The following is a 16,219-nucleotide window of genomic DNA, read 5'->3' on the forward strand; positions in this document are numbered from 1 at the left end:
GCTTATTCCGGTGTGAACGCGATCTGTACTTAGTTCCATGGGGGTGCTAAGTGCTGGCACTAAGTACGGCTACAGAGTGTCTGTAAGATAAGACAAACACAGGCAGCAGTGGAGAGCCTTTTAAACGGACAAACGGTTAGTGTTATGATGTTCATTCATGTGGTAGTTAGACCCCGATACATCAACTGTCTCTACCTTCCTGACTTGAATGTGTAAATAAAGCATATTGGACTTTACCATTTGGGATTTATTTCACAGGGTTGTTTTCAGTCCGATTAAACATCTCATGTGAAAGAGCCTGGATAGCTTTAGCTGGAAGGTTGTCAACATACTTTTAAAAAACATTTATTTATTTCCTTTCCAAGATATGTTCCTGGTGTCTGTGCCTGTAGGACGAGAACAGAATAGTAACTATACAAACACAAGAAAACACTCTAAAAGGCGTTTTTCAAAAACAGATTTTCAATTCCAGTAACTTCCTCTCTCTGTGCCTCCAGCTCGGAAACATGTACATCCCGTCAACGTCCATCCGGATCTTAGTAAAATATTCAGACAAAAGTCAAACATGATTCAGTATCCCTCCCTCCTCTACGCATTTCACTTCTTAAAATGTGTACGTCTGCCCCAATCATTGCCACATGCCCCCCCGATCCCGCCTCCCCTGAACACCAAGAGGAAAGAGGGAAAACAGAACTCTGCCATTTCCCCCCGTCCCTAGGTGTGTGGCAGAATTCTATGTCTTTGATTCAGTTCTTTGAGAGACGTAATCCCCCCACTCCTCTTTTTATCTCCGAATCCCGACGGCCCCCCCCAGCCTCTAGGAGGAGCCATCGCTCTCCGGGGGCTTCGAGGGGGATTCCTCTGAAGTCGTCACGGTGTCTCCGTTCCCTGCTCCGTTACTGAGGGTCATCTTCTCCAGAGCTGCAGGGGGGGGGATTCAGATGTACATTGAGTCAAATCAAGGGAACACATCTACAGCATCTGAGACGAGACATGGATATATATGATATAATATCAACTTGAAGTTGATCAAATCTGGATGAACATTTTAAATGTATTTTGTGAACCGAACGGTTCATAACAGCCAAACAGCGTCACACCTGTTCAGGTCGAGCAGCAGGTTAAAGGGGCCATATTCTGCTTGTTGGGGTTTCCCCTTCCCCGCAGTGTGTGTAGAGGTTTGTGTGCATGTAAAAGGTCTGCTAAGGCTACAATCCCCCGTGCCTGAAACACCTCCATTGGACTCCTTTGTTTACCTCTGTAACATAATGACATCACGATGTACCACTCCCGCTTCTATTGGCTAGCGCTCCAACACATTGTACGTGATAGGCTAAGGGGCAGGACATCTCTAAGCGGTTAACCAATCACAACAGAGCTAGCCAGCTAACCAATCAGAGCAGACTGGGCTCTGGTTTCAGACAGAGGGTGAAAAGAGGTGCTGCAGCACAGGCAGTAAAGAGCTTTTAGAACATTAAGGCATGGAGACACGTCCCAGTAGAGACACTACATGCTGATATGAACCTGATGGGGTTCCTAATAGCCTAATAGGGTCCTTTAACTCAGGGCCAATGTGGACCCACTAGTTTGTTTGTATTGGCACTTAATGTGGCGGACCCTCCATACGAATGCAAAAATGGAGAGGGTGAAGGGGCTGGATTAGAATTGGGCCGACGTGTGAGCACTGTGCAGATTGTCATTATGCATCATTAATTAAAAGTAAATAATAAGTAAATAGTAGCTGTAGTGCAAATATTAAAATACTTCCCTCTGAAATGTTGTAAAGTGAGAGTATATTGTGCAGGGTTCCTGCCGGTTTCACCAACTCAAATGTAAGACTTTTTAGCATAAAATGCTGTTGAGTGTAGTCCCGTGCTAAATTTCCTTTTTAGTTTTAGTCATATTTAGTCACCTTCATCCTGTTTTTATTTAGTCAAGATTTAGTCGACTAAAAGTCTGAGCATTTTAGTCTTATTTTAGTCAAAGAAAACTAATTATTTTAGTCAACTTTTTGTCAATGAAAACTGTCGAGTCTTTTTTAGTCATCAGATTATATAGAACATTTCAGTTATTCGGTTAACGCGACCACTGCTCCCAAGCCCTGTTGTTGCCATTTTATTTTCTGTTAAATAAGGTTAGTTAGAACATGAGTTAGACCGCGAGTTAGACCGCGAGTTAGACCGTGAGTTAGACCATGAGTTAGACCGCGAGTTAGACCGCGAGTTAGACCGTGAGTTAGACCATGAGTTAGACCATGAGTTAGACCGCGAGTTAGACCGTGAGTTAGACCGTGAGTTAGACCATGAGTTAGACCGTGAGTTAGACCGTGAGTTAGACCCGAGTCTTCCTGACAGTTCACAGTGTGCCGCTGCCCGGTGTAACTCAAATGCACCGCCGCGCGCAGCACACACACTGCTGCTGCCCTCCCGCAGCACCGGAAATGGAACTGCTGGGAGAAAAACTGACTATCAGAGATTTAATGTTATCTTTGATAATATTTCGTCTCCTCATTTTTCGTCAACGAAAGTAAAGAGAGATTTTGGCATAGTTTTTATTTAGTAAACTACATTTTCGTCTCGTCACTTTTCGTCAACGATATTGCATGATGATTTCGTTACAGTTATTGTTTACTGCCGTCGGTGCCGTCTCGTCATCGTCTCGTTTTAGTCATGGAAAGAAAGGTCGTTGGCGAACATATTTTGTCATAGTTTTAGTCAACGAAATGAACACTAGTTGAGTGTCCCTTTTTGGAAAGAGAATAACTGTTACTACATTCAGGGAGACTCACTGTGACTTGTTTCTATTGTGCAACCAAGAATAAAAGTTACGAGAAATTCGCATTGAAATTCACAGCGATTTGCCCAAAGCAAAGACCTGACCTGATGATGTAAACGATACTGATATAATAAATCCATAATGTAGAATAAATGTTGTATTATTTGGAAACTGACCCTGCAGTGATGAGGAGTTGTTGCTAGGCGCCACTGTGCTGCTCTCCTCCAGCTCATCCAAGTAGAGGCGGTAACGATGTCCGCTGTCGTCTTCGTACTCCACGTTCTCATCGTCACTGTCCACCTCCGGGGCCACGTACACCACCTCGAACTCTATCTGTCCCCGCTGACACACACACACACACACACACACACACACACACACACACACACACACACACACACACACACACACACACACACACACACACACACACACACACACACACACACACACACACACACACACACACACACACACACACACACACACACACACACACACACACACACACACACACACACACACACACACACACACACACACACACACAGTGAGCACAGAGGGGGGGGGTGTGTGTGTATTAGTGTGTCTACAGATGTGTGTGTGCTGTGTTACCTGCTGGGAGAGGATGGTGACGGCCTCCTTGTGTTTGGCGTCTCGCAGGTTGATGCTGTTGACGGCGAGGATGGCGTCCCCCACATGCAGACCCCCACATCTGTCTGCAGGCTGGGTGGGATGGATCTCAGAGATGAGAATAGGAACACCGTGCTCCTTCCCCCCCTGAGGAGAAGACAGAACCAGAGTTCAACTCAACTAGGCGATCTCTGCACTTTTCATGCCTGATTCCATTTCCCTTTTCCCTTTACTCATATGTTATTTACCCTGCTGGTTAAGAAGTGTGTCATCCAGGACCTGCTATACCATAATCAAGCCATCATGTGCAGTGCACAGTACAAGACATGTCAGATGCTGTTTGAAAGCATCCTTATACAGCAGGAGTTATATTCTCAAAATGTCAAGTTCCTTAGCGAGCTGCTTTCAAGTCATACTTCCTGATTGTAAAGCACATAACGTTAGTAAAGTCACATTTAGCAAGAACAGTGCACTACAGGCTGAACAAAGTAGTAATAATATTAAGTTGAACCTAGTGTTTTTTTAACTAAACTTAATATATTGTTTCGACTAACCTAATACAGCTATGTGAAATCTTTTGACATAATACATTTAATTAAAGTCAACGTATCAGTATTTTCAGTGTGTTTGCATTCATTTGCAACATACATGAGGAGCGTTCACACCGGAGTACTTTTCCCGTTTAGTTCCGTTAGTAGCCCTTATTTTGCGTTCACACCAAAAAGAGTACTTAGTGCCGGGAACTTTTACCGCCATTTTTAGTGCCTGCTAGAGAGGTGGTACTATCCTCGGGAGAAAAAAGTACCAATTTCTATTGGCTGGGCGAATTGAATTGCTGGTGCACTTAGTGCCGGCACTAAGTACGGCAAAGTAGTTGGTGTGAAAGCGGCTATTATAGAGTGGTGTAGGAATGAGTCCTGAAACCCCGAGATGACTTAGCATTTTACAGCTTCGGCTTGTCTGAAAGTCAGTGGTTTTTTGAGCATATTTTTGGATAGATGCCTGAAATAATATCTGTGGTTAACACAAGCTGAAGCGACTTGAACCTTTTGTTCTGACATACAAGATGTCAGTAAATAGTGTCTGAATGTTAAATGTGTGATAAAAATAGCGTTTTTTCACAACATCATCACGCCAAACATTAGCCGCCTTTAGCTTAGCGTAGGTGATGTATTCAGGAAGAAGGATGACAGCGGTGAGTTCTTACTGTGATGGAGATCCCGAGCCCCTCATGGTCGTCTTTGGCCAGCACCACCTTCCTGATGGGGCCCACCCCCTGAGTCTTCTTCAACATGTTTGGATTCTGTAATCATATCAACACGTTAAGCTCTGGAAGCACAGACTAAGGTATCCACGGTCCTGAGCGCTCTGTACTTTCCACTCACATGCCCCACAGGAGAGTGCAGGGGTTTCTTGGGGTCGTTGCGCCCCCTGCAGGCTCGGATGACGGTCTTGTGGCGGTGCAGGTGGATCTCCGCCTCCAGCTGGTTCCACAGCTTGTCGTGGGCCGGCCCCTTCATGTCCCGGCCCAGCAACTGGATCTGCTGCACCCTGGAACACAGAGCAAGAGAGGAGGCTGTCAGTCCTTTCACTCAGGGTTATGGTTACTCGTAGGTGTGGTGTTTTCAGTCATGCTCCAGTTTCTTGAAGTTAAAAGATAATTGTTGGAATTCATGCCGATAATTCATTAATAATGTTATAATTTAATACAAATCCTAAACTAGCAGCTTAGAGGAAGCCATACTTCCTGAACATAACGTAAGGAAACTCACATTTAGCAAGTACAGGCTGAACAACATGATGTGTATTAAAGGACAGCTTACCTCCGATCTTCCAGAGGCTTTTTATCATTGCTTCAAAAACATTCACCCTAATTAAATGCATTGTGTCAACAAATGTCACATAACTGTATAAGGTTAGTTGAAAGCAATAATATTAAGTTGAACCTAATATTTTTTTATTTAAACTTAATATTATTGTTTCAACTAACGTAATACAGTTATGTGAAATCTGTTGACATAATACATTTAATTAAAGTCAACTTTTACGAGTTTGTCATGCATTTCTTTATTGCAACACCTCATGTGTATTTGTTTCATCTCCTCAAAGTACATACTAGTATTTGTAAGTGCTGTCCATCAATTATAAAATGAATCGTGTTGATTACAATATCACCGCGATGCATTCACTCATTGAATGTGTACTTGGATCAGTTGAACCTGATTAGCCACTTTGGTCTAAAGTCACAAAACCCGGGTCACATGTCACAGCTGTGGGTCAGGATATAAAGGTCCTCGTCCAATAGGAAGGTTCGATTGCCAGCCTCTGCAGTCAACATGTCGGTGAATCTTTGCGCGAGATACTAAACCCCAAATGGCTCCAGATGGCCAAAGGTGTGTGAATGTGCAGAAGCAGGGAAATGAGTTTTAAGAGCAATGGGACGTCGTTTCCTCCGGAGCGTCACGTGAAGCGTTTGTGATGACGCCGCACAGCCGATCGTCTGACAGCAGCCAGATCAGTGCAGGCGCTGCATCGTCCAATCAGTGAGCGATACACAGTAAGGAGGCGGGGCGAGTGTCTGAGGATTTCATCGGAGGATGGTCTGGTGGTTCCTCGATTATCGCTCCTCCGGCACAAATAAGGCCACTGGGACGGTACTCAAGATGGCGCAGACAAATCAACTTCCGGTGACACCGAGCCCGAGGAATAAAAAATAAGAGAAGTGAGACGCACCCTGTGACTTTCAGAGCAGGTGCACCTTGTACTGCAGTCAGAGATGGAGGTATGAAGGGGGCTCCGTCAAACACTACTTTTTAAAAGGTAAGGTTGGCTCTGTATGTATCCATAGATCATTAAAGGGAAATATGCAACATCAACGTGAATTACAGTCAACGTAATGTTGAGTACATTGGTTGTTCATGATGATTTGTTTGCACCATAAAAAGAGTGGAGGTCTTGCAGATTTTATTTTATAATATTTTTTTTTTTAAATGTCTTTGTCTGTATTTTCTCTTTGCACTAAATCAGTAACAAACAACACAATTGGATAATTATCCCTCCTTATTTATTGTTAATGTACCGTAACCTGTAACCCAATGAGTGAATGGGTGATGTGTGGGTGGGTCAGGGACAGTGGTGGGATGGAAATGAAGATTTAGAGTGATCAGTGTGTGTGTATATATCATTACTTGAATCTGAACCGAATGTACATGCTTTGTATCACTTGCTTTTGTGGGAAAAAACAGTGGAGGTCTGTGCAGATTTAAGGCTCAGCTGGAAGCATATTGCAATGGCTACAAATGGAAAAACAGTGAAGTCTGCTTCAGATGTTTACGCTGGTTTAAGTCGTACCAAAATGACGTGGTATCTTATTAGCAAACCATGTGTATGACCTCTCCTCCTCACCTTCCAGCCAGCTCCTTGTCCAGGTACTTGGCTGCCAGCCTGGCTCCGTACACCTCGGCCTGCAGCACGGCCATGTGTCTGCGCAGAGCCTCGTTCTCTTTCTTGAACAGCCTCATCTCTACCTCCAGCCGCGCCTCTGCTATTTTATCCTTCCTGTTGACCACCAGCTCCTGTTCCTGAAACAAGAACATCCTCAGTGAACACCACGAGCAGCAGGAGCTAGATGATGCTGTTCCTCTCACAGCGCCACCTAGCAGAGGCATTTGTCCTACCAGTTTACTTATATACATTACATGGGAACAAAGTTAGCGTTCAATCTAATCAATACCTTTGTGGGGAGTTCAAGACCCCACTCAGAATCAGATTAGGCTGAATGTTTTCTTTAATTAGAACATTCATCCATGAGAAATGTAATCACTATAATAAGGACATTTTAAATTCAGTATTAGGCTATGACAGTTAGATTTTGGCAAAATGTCCAAGTGGGATCTCTTTTTCTTTTTTGTACTAAGTTCTTGTTCAGATTCCACTAATCTGTGTTTACTGTTTACACTTTCAATTAAAGATAACAGGTAATGTGTTCAAAATGTGTTTGAATAAGATTAGATTTGATCCAAAATGGAATGTAAAAGCAAAAAGCATATCTGAAAGAAAGTCGTGAATACATCTGAATATTTAATGCTAAATGCTCTACGATGTTCACCAGCAGCTGGTGCAAAGTGGTTTTGAAAAATGTGTGCCTGCTTTATGAACACATGAGTAGTCAGAGGATGTCTATTCAGAGTCCAGCCCAATACAACGCTGAACAGGATATTGAATGGTTCTCTCTAGAGATGATTTCCATCAGTCTTATGTCATCGATATTTCTTTCATTCGCAGAAAGTTCCCATTAGCAGATCAGGAAACAAAGGAAACAGGAAACTCAACACCTCAGCACAGAAAACTGAAACTATTTCCTCTATCCTAGACGCTAGATAATCATATGGATGCAGTATGGTTTTACAGACAGTTAAATAGTCAATGTGAGAGAATTACAAAGGGCAGTAAGCAAGAATATTTGGAATCCACATAGTGCATGGTGAAGCCGATAGAAGCGTCCTGATGCCAGGGTGTAGGACAATGATGGTAGCAGCTTTTATTACATCGCAGAGCTACAAATAAAGCAGTGAAAGTGAAAGGCCTTGTCAAATGCGCTGTTCTCTTGTGAGGAGCATTTTCTTACTTTTAGAATGAAGGAAAAGGGGTTTGCTAACTTTAAGAGAACTTATATTTATGAAATAGATAGAGACCGTTATCTTGCAGCTACACTCTAGCCATCAACCAAACAACTGGTCTTATTTGAATAAATATTTTAGAAAATAATCCAAAACAAAGTCATTAACCCAATTTGTAATGACATTTGATTGACTTTCAGATCTCTTTGATTGTATGTGAATTACTGCTGGTTGATTTGAATGGTTAATGGCCATGTTAGAGGCCATATGTTGAGATATTATCGCTATTGTTTCATGACCTTAAAGGTGGGGTAGGTAAGTTTGAGAAACCGGCTCAAGATCGCTAGAATTTGAAAATACACAACCGGAGAAAATCTGCCACTTCCTCACAGAGCCCCTCCTCCAACACACACGAACGCGCACATGACCAATGAGGGCACGAGATAAGTTTGTGCCCCGATGGAAGGCTGACAGGCAGGTAGGCCATCCAATCTGTTTAGCCGGCCCGGGATGTTAAGAGCATTCCATGGAATATAACAAAAAGTGTATCTCGAGCCGGTTTCTGAAACTTACTACCCCACCTTTAATACCAGGCTCGCTGTTAGACCATAACAAGTCAAAGTGTGGGGGGGAATAAAGTCTTGTTGCCGACTCTATTCCAGCGCCAAGGCAGTCAGGTTAATGGTGACTCTCGAGGATTCAATAGCACTGCATTCAGTAGAATGAATCCTGCCTTTATTGTTTCATTGAGAACTGAATGCGTGGCTGTGTACAGTCAGCGAGAATTCATGAAATCCTTTTTACTCCTGCCTTTAAGAATCATTGAGTCACTAGTTGCATACAGTGTAGCCACAACATCTATATGCAATCCAAATAACTTATTTCTAATCACTCTACTTTCTACAATGAAACCCATAGACAGACTTACCATCTCGTCCAAAGTAACTGCAGGCTTTCAGAGGCAGAGGAAGAACAGGAAGAAGTCAAAGATTAGAAAAATGTACATTTCAAGCAGCAAAGATGGCAAGTGAATCATTCAAACAAGTGGCAGATCATTTCAAAGAATATGCATAGGTTGGAAAAAAGGAATTGAAGCAGTCCCAGTAATTGAAGCATAGGCAATTGCAGTGGAAGCAACAGGAAGTGAGTTTAAAGCACCACAGCAGCAGCAGCTCGCACTGGCTCCCCTTCTGGTCATTTATGATACTGCAACTAACATTTAGTTCTTGGCTTCAAATCTATTTTCCCCTGACCAACATGTGTAACGTCATTGTTTCAATAAATAAAACCTCTCTAATGCATAGCAGGACCGATGCTGACCACATCATCACTGTATTACCGTAGCTGTGACCTAGCTGTTAGCTTTGCATCAGGCTGGTCTAAATATTTTCGGCTGTCACGAGGAATCCATGCTAGAACGATTGTTGAGTGACTTTAGTCATCTATTAAGGACCATCTCAATTAGTGAAGGAATTATATTAGTACGTGTTTCTTTGATGATAAATGATTTGCATTGTTTTCAATAATATACTCTGCTAGCTTGCAAATGCATTCATAAAAACCCAGTTTATGACCATTTTCAGTATGGCTGGTAGTATGACATTCTAAACTGCACAAGATATGGATGTACCGAACCCATAGTTTGATTTGCATATTATTTATAAAAAGATAAAGATGTATGAGCATTTAAAGCACTGTGGAGGGGAAGATATCCACTAGGGCTGTCCCGAATACAATTTTTCGGGTTCCGGATATTCGGTAGTACTCAGCAGCGAATATTCGGCTCGCGCGGGGGGTGCGTAGTAATTAGCAGCGAACCACTTCAACACGTGTATTGCGGTTTAATCACGGCATTCATTTTGTTATTCTACAGTATTGTTGTTTTATAGTTATTTGTTAATGTAACCCAATTTGTGTTCTTTGAAATTGAAAAGGATATCGCATTGTGTTTGTCACTTTCGTTGCAGTTGTATATGTCTTAAGTGTAATTTGGCTTGGCTTCCTATTTTGTATGGTCATGCTTTTATTTTGAAGGAGAGTTAGCGCAGTTGACAGGAAGTTGTTATTGCTATGGAAACAACGTGACGGAGATTAACCGAGAAAAAGTAATATCTACATATAAAGACGGAGAAAGTAAACGATAACGTTTATGGTTAAGTGTTAGCACCCCCTGAAGAGGCACAAGCTCTTACGTTGATATTGGAGATTTCAATAAATTCAATTTAAAAAACGGGGGGAAAAAACGAATATCCGAATAACGAAATTGAAACCCGAATAGTACTCCAACGAACGAATATTCGGATATTCGGGTACAGCCCTAATATCCACAAAACAGCCCACTACGAGGCAGAGGTTCTGTAGTGATCAGGTTAACACAAAGAGAATAACATGAGCATCTGTGCGCTCAATATTTACATAAATATGGATTACGTTGTTTCAAATGTCTTTTCGCATGTGTTGTCGTGAAACATAAGTCATGGTATTTTTCATCTAATACAGGTCTTGTTGTTTGTATTAAATCTGAACTTTAATACAGACAAGATGTGATAAATATAATGTAAAATGTAGTAATTTATTATATATATATATATATATATATATATAATGTATGTATTTCACAACATACACCACTGTATATAATAATTGTAATAATGATTTTATGTTGTAGTACAATGTCTGGATTTTAACAAATATTTATTTTCTTCTTTTTCTCTTTTATTTATTTCATTTTTAAAATAAAGTAACTGTAAAAATATATATATATTCCCCACGATAAATGAACTTTTTTTTTAAAATTATTTTTGTATTATTTTTCATTAGCACAGTGTAATGGTTCATACAAATCTATAAATCCAGATGTCTTTGAGTCTGGTGTTGTATATATATATACAGATACCTAACTTACAACATGGGACATACAGTTAGAAACTAAATCAAAATAGTTCAAATGTGCATTTAAATTAAGCCTTTTAATATTGTCCTGCATTCATATTAAATAGGTTATTGTCAGTGTGCAGGTGTTCTTTCTTCTCTAGATGAGATTACCTTTCTTTCCTTTTAAGACAACCCTGTAAAACAATCCCGACAGATAAAGCAAGCTCACACCTCCTACATGAAGTAAACAAAGTGTGACCTCAAAAACTAACAACCAGTAGTGGTTACACACACAATAGGGCAGCAACATAATAATACATTGAATTCAAGTCAACATTTCTTTTCCAGTGTGAACCTTTGTTTGATGTAATACTGGCCTCCCCCTCCCTGCGTGTCTGAATCAATAGTGTCTCTATCAGAAGAGGGCACAGTGCCAGCAGCTCTCACCAGTCGCTCCTTGATGGAGTCCGAGTCCTCCGCCTGGCCCTGCTTGGAGTGGAGCTGCAGCTGCAGAGCGTGGAGCTGCAGCAGCTGGTCGTGGACCTCCCTCTCCACCACCTTCCTCTCCGCCTTCGCATCCGTCAGCTCAGAGCGCAGGTCCACCAACTGAGCCTGGAGGGGGGGGGCAGGATATCAGAGTCAGATATATGTCCGGTCTGACTAAACACTGGTGCAGGAACGAGTCCTACAACCTGGGAATGACTGAGCAGTTTAGCACTTCCTGTCCCCTGGTCTCAACCGTTTTTGAAGGTGTTGTTTGTTTGTTGGTCAGAGGTTAAAACAAGCTTAAGAGATGTTCACGTGTTGTTCTACAACATAAAATACATCAGTAAATACTAGGGATGGGAACGATTAATCGAATATTCGAAATTATTCAGGTTTTTTTTTTTGCGAGGGATGCCTAAGTTGATTACATATTATCAAATTGAATGATTCAATGTATACGACAGTGCCATAGCTAAATGTGTCAGGTCTAAAGGTGTGTTCACTTAGTAACTAAGTACATTTACTCAAGTACTGTACATAAGTAACATTTTGAGGTACTTGTACTTTACTTGAGTATTTCATTTTTGCTACTTTGAACTTGAATTTCACTACAATTCAGAGGTCAATCGTGTGCTTTTACTCTACTACATTTATTTAAAACCTTAGTTTGCAGAAATACACATCCCATAATCCCCTCTGTTTCAGCCCTGTTTCCAAAGTGCTGATTCTCTGTCTGTTACTTTAGATGAAAATAAGGAGCCCCTCCCCACGCCGCTCTGAGAGACATTTGGGTAAAAAGAACACAATGGTGCTCTCGGAGGAGATTCAGGTGATAAGGTGGGGAGGGGGGGGGGGGGGGTTATCTTGGTTGCTGATTGGCTAATGGCTACACAAGACAACACATCGTTATGACATCATAAAGTGGCCAAAATCTGATCAGCTCATTTTCAGACAGGTTTTTATAGAAATGGATCAAAAAGAGAGAGAATCTTTGTTCCTGAAACTTTCAGAGTCTCTTTCCACAGAGGGGACACATGTTGATGTAGAAGAGACATGAAGAAGAGGGGACACATGGTGATGTAGAAGAGACATGAAGAAGAGGGGACACATGTTGATGTAGAAGAGACATGAAGAAGAGGGGACACATGTTGATGTAGAAGAGACATGAAGAAGAGGGGACACATGTTGATGTAGAAGAGACATGAAAAAGAGGGGACACATGTTGATGTAGAGGAGACATGAAGAAGAGGGGACACGTGTTGATGTAGAAGAGACATGAAGAAGAGGGGACACGTGTTGATGTAGAAGAGACATGAAGAAGAGGGGACACGTGTTGATGGAGAAGAGACATGAAGAAGAGGGGACACGTGTTGATGTAGAAGAGACATGAAGAAGAGGGGACACGTGTTGATGGAGAAGAGACATGAAGAAGAGGGGACACGTGTTGATGTAGAAGAGACATGAAGAAGAGGGGACACATGTTGATGTAGAAGAGACATGAAGAAGAGGGGACACATGTTGATGTAGAAGAGACATGAAAAAGAGGGGACACATGTTGATGTAGAGGAGACATGAAGAAGAGGGGACACGTGTTGATGTAGAAGAGACATGAAGAAGAGGGGACACGTGTTGATGTAGAAGAGACATGAAGAGGGGACACGTGTTGATGGAGAAGAGACATGAAGAAGAGGGGACACGTGTTGATGTAGAAGAGACATGAAGAAGAGGGGACACGTGTTGATGGAGAAGAGACATGAAGAAGAGGGGACACGTGTTGATGTAGAAGAGACATGAAGAAGAGGGGACACGTGTTGATGTAGAAGAGACATGAAGAAGAGGGGACACATGTTGATGTAGAGGAGACATGAATAAGAGGGGACACATGTTGATGTAGAAGAGACATGAAGAAGAGGGGACACATGTTGATGTAGAAGAGACATGAAGAAGAGGGGACACATGTTGATGTAGAAGAGACATGGAGAAGAGGGGACACATGTTGATGTAGAAGAGACATGGAGAAGAGGGGACACATGTTGATGTAGAAGAGACATGAAGAAGAGGGGACACATGTTGATGTAGAAGAGACATGGAGAAGAGGGGACACATGTTGATGTAGAAGAGACATGGAGAAGAGGGGACACATGTTGATGTAGAAGAGACATGGAGAAGAGGGGACACATGTTGATGTAGAAGAGACATGGAGAAGAGGGGACACATGTTGATGTAGAAGAGACATGAAGAAGAGGGGACACATGTTGATGTAGAAGAGACATGAAGAAGAGGGGACACATGTTGATGTAGAAGAGACATGGAGAAGAGGGGACACATGTTGATGTAGAAGAGACATGGAGAAGAGGGGACACATGTTGATGTAGAAGAGACATGAAGAAGAGGGGACACATGTTGATGTAGAAGAGACATGAAGAAGAGGATTTTGCGTAATAGGTGACCTTTAATGACTACACACATTACCTTCTAGTTTAATAACACGTAGTTCTTTATTCTCTAGTACTAAATACATTGTTGCTGAATCATCATCAATACATTTCATTGCTTGTTTTAACATCGCCTCCGGAACTCACATCCTTGAACACACAGCAGGGTGTAACGCACTCTTTATGGTTCCATAGAAGCGCTTCCTACCAACGTGTCCATCATTCCACTGGTGAACACCTGCAGCTCGGAGATGGTGTGCGTCATCGTTAGGACTTGTAAAACAGTGGAGTTTTCATCAGGATGCTTAGAACAGTCTTGTAATACCCCAAGCACAGTCATAAAGGATGTTAAACATGTGTGTGTGAAACTCGGATGCTTATCTCTGTTATATAGATCTGTAGCCTGTTGGTCATACATCTACATCTGGCTAGTTCAGTGTGCTGATATCAGAACAACACGTGTATCACATAAATAAAAGCTGCCTAAGATGTGTTGTTCTATTTCCAGTTTAACAACGTATCTTTCAGGAAAAAAGTGAAGTGGCACGGTGTGTTTAAGTGGCATACAGCAGGGACATATGCCTTTAAATAATGGTTAGGTGCCTTTAAATAATTGTTAGGTGTCGTAGAGCTTATACATTATCAAACATTATCTTGATAGTTTATTAGATTAAAGGTGGGGTAGGTACGTTTCAGAAACCAGCTCGAGATACACTTTTTGTTATATTCCATGGAATGCTCTTAACATCCCGATAGCAATGAATATCTTAAGTGCTTTGACAAAAAATCCATAAAGAAAAATTCATCTGCAGAAGCCGTAATACTGTAAAAAGATGGCCTCCCTGCCTGTCAGCCTCCCATCGGGGCACAAACTTATCTCGTGCCCTCATTGGTCATGTGCGCGTTCGTGTGTGTTGGAGGAGGGGCTCTGTAAGGAAGTGGCAGATTTTCTCCGGTTGTGTATTTTTTTTTAATTCTAGCGATCTCGAGCCGGTTTCTCAAACGTACCTACCCCACCTTTAATCAATACAAAATGTTAACATGTTTTTATAAAATGTCGGAAAATAGTGAAAAATGTCCATCCCAGTTTCTCAAAGTGCAAGAAAATGTTTTTAAATATCTTTAAATATGCAGTTCAAAACACAAAGATATTTATTTGACATGACATTTGATAAAGAAAAGCAAACACCTTGACATTTCAGAGAATATAAACTGCATGGACATACATTTTCCGCACTTTGAAACGCTTATTAAGTCAATATTATCTGGCTTTTCCATTATTCGACCAACCGTTAGAGCAATGGTTCTCAAACTTTTTCTGTCAGGCCCCCCCCTTTGGAGAAAAAAAAAGTCGGGCCCTCCCAACACAAGTCAGGCTCAGTGGCGGCGCCAGAGATTTATTTTGGGGGTGCTGTGGGGTAGCTTGACGTTTCATAGAGGGTGCTCAAACATTTCCATTTCCATTAATGTACCCGGTCGCAACAGTGGAATTTTCTACTGCAACAATCCCCACGCATATACACAATGTACCCGCGACTGTTACAATGAAGGCTCGATAATCAGCTCACTTTGGGAACCACTGCGTTAGAGCTCTAAATGTGCCTGTGGACAGTGGCAGTAAAACACCAGTTATAACAATTATATTTGTATTTGAGTTAGTCAAAGTGTATAGCACTGACTGAGGCTTTTCACATGACATGATGGCAGAACGTCACCACAAGAGTGACAGGTATGACGTAAACACCAATCAGTTTTCGGTCACGGCAGTTGATTTAATGATTAATATATTAACGTTAAAATTAATTTTTAGGTTGAATTGTACACAAGAGTTACTAACCTCTAGTTTGTGGTTCAGCTGAAACACCGTCTGAGTTTTGTGACAGAGCTGAGCAAAGCAGGAGCTCAGGCTGGTCATCTTCTGCCGACCCTCGTACGTAATATCGACTTGATCTGGGTCTATTTCTCCGAGCAGCAGATCCACGTCCACAAAGGCCTTATCAAACTCTTTCTCCAGCACTTCTAGCCAGCGAAACATGGTCATCCCGGAGCCGAGGCCCGAGCTCTGACCCACTGGGGAGCATCCAGCCGAGGCGGACATAGCGAGAGCAAAACAGAGCTAACGTTAGCTTAGGAGCTAACTCTGAGTGTTATTAACCTTAAATGACCCTCCTCTCTGTTGACCACTGCGAGATAACACAGTCGAAATCACGTTGGAACCCAATGGATAGATTGTGTACTGGGTTAGCGAAGAGAAGTCTGACAAATAGCGTTTTCTGGTTCTCGGGAAAAGCTCTTCTTGACCAGGAAGTTCCACATCAGGCTGTGATGCAACTACTACTGTCTGTCTGCCTCTTTGCAAGGAAAAGTAGTGGATGTCAGATAGAGCTAAACCAATCC

The 16,219-nt window shown here is 42.0% G+C and overlaps 1 protein-coding gene across 2 annotated transcripts; it reads right to left on the minus strand.

Moving 5' to 3' along the window:
- Window positions 1–226: 226 nt before the first annotated feature.
- gopc (golgi-associated PDZ and coiled-coil motif containing) lies at window positions 227–16,178 on the minus strand. Of its 2 annotated transcripts, XM_034076642.2 has the most exons (9): window positions 15,660–16,178; window positions 11,349–11,513; window positions 8,956–8,979; window positions 6,814–6,989; window positions 4,794–4,959; window positions 4,616–4,711; window positions 3,391–3,555; window positions 2,952–3,117; window positions 227–921 (listed from the first exon to the last, which is right to left on the minus strand). In XM_034076642.2, the coding sequence occupies exons 1-9, from the start codon at window positions 15,918–15,920 to the stop codon at window positions 818–820; spliced, it is 1,323 nt and encodes a 440-aa protein (XP_033932533.1). In that variant the 5' UTR covers window positions 15,921–16,178; the 3' UTR covers window positions 227–817. The 2 variants fall into 2 exon arrangements, with proteins under 2 accessions (XP_033932533.1, XP_033932534.1); XM_034076643.2 differs by lacking the exon at window positions 8,956–8,979.
- Window positions 16,179–16,219: the final 41 nt, after the last annotated feature.

Source organism: Pseudochaenichthys georgianus, chromosome 24 (genome assembly GCF_902827115.2).
Source record: "Pseudochaenichthys georgianus chromosome 24, fPseGeo1.2, whole genome shotgun sequence".
In the NCBI taxonomy this organism is placed as follows: domain Eukaryota; kingdom Metazoa; phylum Chordata; class Actinopteri; order Perciformes; family Channichthyidae; genus Pseudochaenichthys; species Pseudochaenichthys georgianus.

Coding starts and splice junctions, on each gene's coding strand:
- gopc (XM_034076642.2), bottom strand. CDS start 15,920: ATGTCCGCCTCGGCTGGATGCTCCCCAGTGGGTCAGAGCTCGGGCCTC. Junction 4,960..6,813: donor GACAAGGAGCTGGCTGGAAG/GTGAGGAGGAGA, acceptor TCTGTGTTCCAG/GGTGCAGCAGATCCAGTTGC. Junction 4,712..4,793: donor TGCACTCTCCTGTGGGGCAT/GTGAGTGGAAAG, acceptor ATATGATTACAG/AATCCAAACATGTTGAAGAA.